The sequence below is a fragment of the Malaya genurostris genome, chromosome 2 (assembly GCF_030247185.1).
Source record: "Malaya genurostris strain Urasoe2022 chromosome 2, Malgen_1.1, whole genome shotgun sequence".
NCBI lineage: Eukaryota > Metazoa > Arthropoda > Insecta > Diptera > Culicidae > Malaya > Malaya genurostris.
The window spans coordinates 54,780,576-54,784,987 of NC_080571.1; the positions used below are offsets into that span (position 1 = coordinate 54,780,576).

General features: G+C 38.9%; 1 protein-coding gene across 1 annotated transcript; it reads right to left on the reverse strand.

Annotated features, from left to right (window-relative positions):
- Window positions 1-209: 209 nt before the first annotated feature.
- Window positions 210-1,173, reverse strand: LOC131430453 (holotricin-3-like). Its single transcript, XM_058595465.1, has 2 exons — window positions 881-1,173; window positions 210-789 (listed from the first exon to the last, which is right to left on the reverse strand). Exons 1-2 carry the CDS (start codon window positions 899-901, stop codon window positions 274-276), a joined length of 537 nt encoding a protein of 178 aa, XP_058451448.1. The 5' UTR covers window positions 902-1,173; the 3' UTR covers window positions 210-273.
- Between the last annotated feature and the right edge of the window lie 3,239 nt (window positions 1,174-4,412).

Sequence of the window (4,412 nt, forward strand, 5' to 3'; positions counted from 1 at the left end):
GATGAAAGCTAACAGATTCAAGTAGCAGTTAAAACATACGTAAAATCACGAACGGAGATAAACACAGCACGATCACACCAATGAAGCACCAACCTATTTCCGTTTATTGTGATAATCGTAGAAATTGAAACAAAAAGCATACCCAGAACCTCACTATGCGACATGTACTAAACTTGAACGGCAAACAATAATAAAACACTCCAGCAAAATTAACGGTGACAAATTTATTTTTTTTTCTGAACTAACAATACCTAACATAAATACTTAACTAGCTTATTTCCTACCTAACGGTGCTCCGTAGGAATCACTCGGGGCACCGTAGGACCCGCTCGGAACTGATCCACCGAACGAACCACCCGGAGCGCCCTGTTCGGGACCTCCCTGCCAGAATTCTGCAACTTGCATGCTCTGCCGTGGATTCTCCAGTTCGATACCAGTGACACGACCCGAAGAACCACCGCCACCTGCTGGTGGACCATATGAACCGTACTGACCTGCGTTGCCATTGCCATTTCCGTTGCTTTGACCGTTGGATGATTCACTTTCATGCTGCAGTAACAGCATTTTCACCATTTCCAGCAACTGAGCGTCCACAGACTGCCCCTCGGACGTTTGAGGCCCACTTGGCACCTGTTGAAAACCTCCGCCGCCCCCATTCCCATTTCCGTTGCCATTACCGTGACCGTTGCCATTTCCATTTCCGTTTCCATTACCATTCCGGCGATCTGGATATCCACCCGATGCCGGAGGTTCCGCCAGTGACACAGCGACGACCGCTAGCACCACACACTACACAAGATCGGAATAAACCAAAAACAGATTCGTTAGTACGGTTGTACTTTCAGTCCTTTCAACCAAACACTTTTCAAACAGAACTCACCACAACACTTAGCCTAAGCATTGTTCTCTTCTACTTTGGCTCTAGCACTGTTCTGCAACTGTTGCGCTTACCAAAGAACACTACAAAATGCTTAGGCTTAGCACCTGACCAACGAACTTTATATCAAAACCGAGTAAATTGTTTCTCTAAGACATCGGGCGCGTGTTGGATTCGCACTGATGATGCTGTGGCTTCTTCGCGTTGTCGGCGTCGATGATCGGCGGTAAGAATGTACGAATTTTAATTATCCAATTTGACTGTCGGCTGTACCGATCGCATCTGCTCGACCCACAGCATGATGGTCTTTGGATCCGGAGTCTCCGCGGACGTGATCGAGGGGCGAACTGGTCAAGCAAAAAATCAGACTGCAATTCTTCGAATATTTCTTTCCATTCGCTAATCAACATTGAAGCTTACTTTTGAAAAAAATTCTTCATTCATCTCAGTATCATTACAGCGCGATCTCTTTTGGCTTCATTTGGGAATATAAACTGGCCAAATCGTCCGTCGAATTAGCACTATTTGCCAACGAGGACAATGCTATCAAAAAATGTTTTTAATAGCCATGATTGTTTTCAAGCAGCTTCACGGAATCACGCGCATCACCGGACCCCTTCAGACCAACCGCCGGCTGTTGTTGCATCGATGCGTCTTCACCGGGGACCGTCGATTGGTTCCGGCTATAGGACGAATGCCGCCACAAAACAGTGGCACGCGTAACGACTTAACGCTCAGGTGGGGAAGATTATTATCGTCGTGTGCATAATGTGAGAATCGGTTGAAACTTTTCCATATTTGGACAATGCTTCGATTGATTCGATGCTTGTTATGGATTCGTAATGGGGTTGCATTGATGCATGTGTGTTAACTCAGGGTGAGATGTGAGAAGAATGATGCACATCAGAATCTATTTGGTATTCAGAATTTACTCAGTAATAGAATATCAGTGCCTTATATTACGTCAAACTAATTATTATAATAATTTATTTGGTGTGAATGCATGTTGACTACAATGTAGCAATTCAATGACAGCAAAATGACTCATTTGAATAACAAATGCAAGACATTTCAGTTCATTCATTTGCTTAGCTATAATTGATTTTAAAATTGTCATCGTCAAGCTGCGGTTTGAACGAAAACGTACGAATTCAGTTCAGTGTTTAGAAAAAAACTATTCCGGCTTGGATAATAAAGAGAGAAAGTAATGTTCATAATCCTAATGCATTCGATCGTACACGGTCGAGCTACTTTAATTTCACATGCAAAATCTATGGCAAAAATGGGTAGGAATTGCTGAATCAGGAATATCAAAATGTAAAAGAGTGCTTGCAACCGGAACTCCGGTTCAATATTAAAGAGCTAAAGGCTAAAACGAATAAAAACTGACATGATTTAATGGAAAAGCAAATCGATAGATAACACTTTTATTTTTCGGATAATAATGGCGACACTAAAAGGCTTTGACTATAATTTCGATACTGAATTGACTATGCTGCAGACAGAAATGAAAACATTGACACAGTTTCGATGAAATCGCAAGTTGAAGAAAATTTACGTTGATTTTACTTTCCTTCACTTTAGCTATTCAAAAAAACACGTTTCACAACTTTTAAGGATTATTTTAAAATATACTGATTACGGGTTCATTACCGTCGAGCGACGGCTCCGGGAAATCGATTCGTTCTCTGCATCTGCTCTCTTTTATTTTATGTTTTTGTTACCGGTGTATTGTAATTGGAAGTATCATTCTGATACATATTTTTCGTGTTTTATAGTATGTTCACATTAGCGCTGATATCAAGTGATATTGGGATATACTTGATATCCGATGATATCATGTACGATATCACTTGATATCCCATACAATTTGATGTCAACGCGTCACCATTTTAGCATGATATCCGGGATATCATATACGATATCATGTCGAGTTGTCAAAAATCACAACTAGCAACACGGATAATGGTATTGAATGAGTGCGTTCAATGAAATGAACGTCACTTTGAGAGTGATAATATCTGGAGTATTGGTATCACTGAACGATCGTGCACGTCGGCCGTGAAAAATTTTCACATCTGTCAATTTTTTTTTTCGAAAATTCACTTTTACTCATTTTAATAGAAAAGATAATAAATGAAATCTTTGCGATTGCGATTTTATGCTAAGTGAATTTTAGTTCATTTTTCCATGTGTAGACATGTGATTCGAATCTCGAATCTTTTGTTGCAACCACACTGAAAATCATTTTTACCTATTTTTTTCGAAGAAATCCCTAATTTTTTTCTATAAATACGTTTATTTCATAGGCAATATACATAAGTTTTTCCTCGCCGTGGCATCCACAATACATAGTACTTAAAATCTAATACATTTCGAATATTATATTAGTATGTTGGTATTCATTAGCTTTTATAAATTACATTAAATAAAATATTATTATAAATTACATTAAATAAAATACATTCATTTTGTACATGATCTTATAACTATTTCAAGTTTGTTTGTATCAGCTCATCACATTTATACATATTGGTTGAACTCATGGAAGAGAAAGGGGTCTAACATAAAATAAAATTTAAATTGAAACTCCAATGGACTTAATGAAATGATAAAGAAGTTTCATGTATGTAAGGTCACGACAAGCAAGAATGTGGCGAACTGGGACATTGGATAGTCTACCTTGAGTACGCAAGGAATTTATCAGTTGAGATCTGATATCACGATACTCCACGCATGTCCAAACGACATGATCAATATCGCGATAACCTTCGCCACAAGCACAATGATGAGTCTCGGAAAGTCCAATTCGAAGGAGATGTGCATCTAACGGACATGAGTATGGACATCACACGAATGAAATCCCTACACACAACCAGTCCCCTTAACCATGCCTTTGTCGATATGTAACAAATGTAACAAATGTTCTTTGGTGAGACGCGCTATAGAATTCGTTGAAAGCAATCGGTCTCTCATTAATTTCACCCTCAATGGCACCACGTTTGGCTAAAATATCGGCTCTTTCACTGCCTGGAATGAAGCAATGAACAGGGACCCAAACTATTGTGATTTGATAGTTATCATTCAATATGTCGTTCAGGCACTGTTTTATTTTGCCCAAGAAAAACGGTTCATTTTTGCCAGCAGCGTTTGAGCGAATGGCTTCAATTGCACTCAGACTATCTTTGAAGAGAAAATAATGGTTTGGAGATAATGTGACGATTACACTCAAACTATAATGAACTGCTGAGTTAGCTGCTATATAAACAGATGCAGGTTCTTAAAGCCTAAATGAAGCCGAAACATTATTGTTGAATATACCAAACCCAATAGCCTCTTCAATTCGTGATACATGCATTTCTCTGAAAAATACATGAATTTCTCTGACAAAAGGTTGTGGAAAAAATTATTTATAATCGCTGGAAGTCCATGTTGATGGAGCTTGTCTGAAAGAATATCAATGGAAACTGAATCAAATGCTTCTTTAATGTCTAAAAATACAGATGCCATTTGTTGTTGTTGAGCGAAGACAATT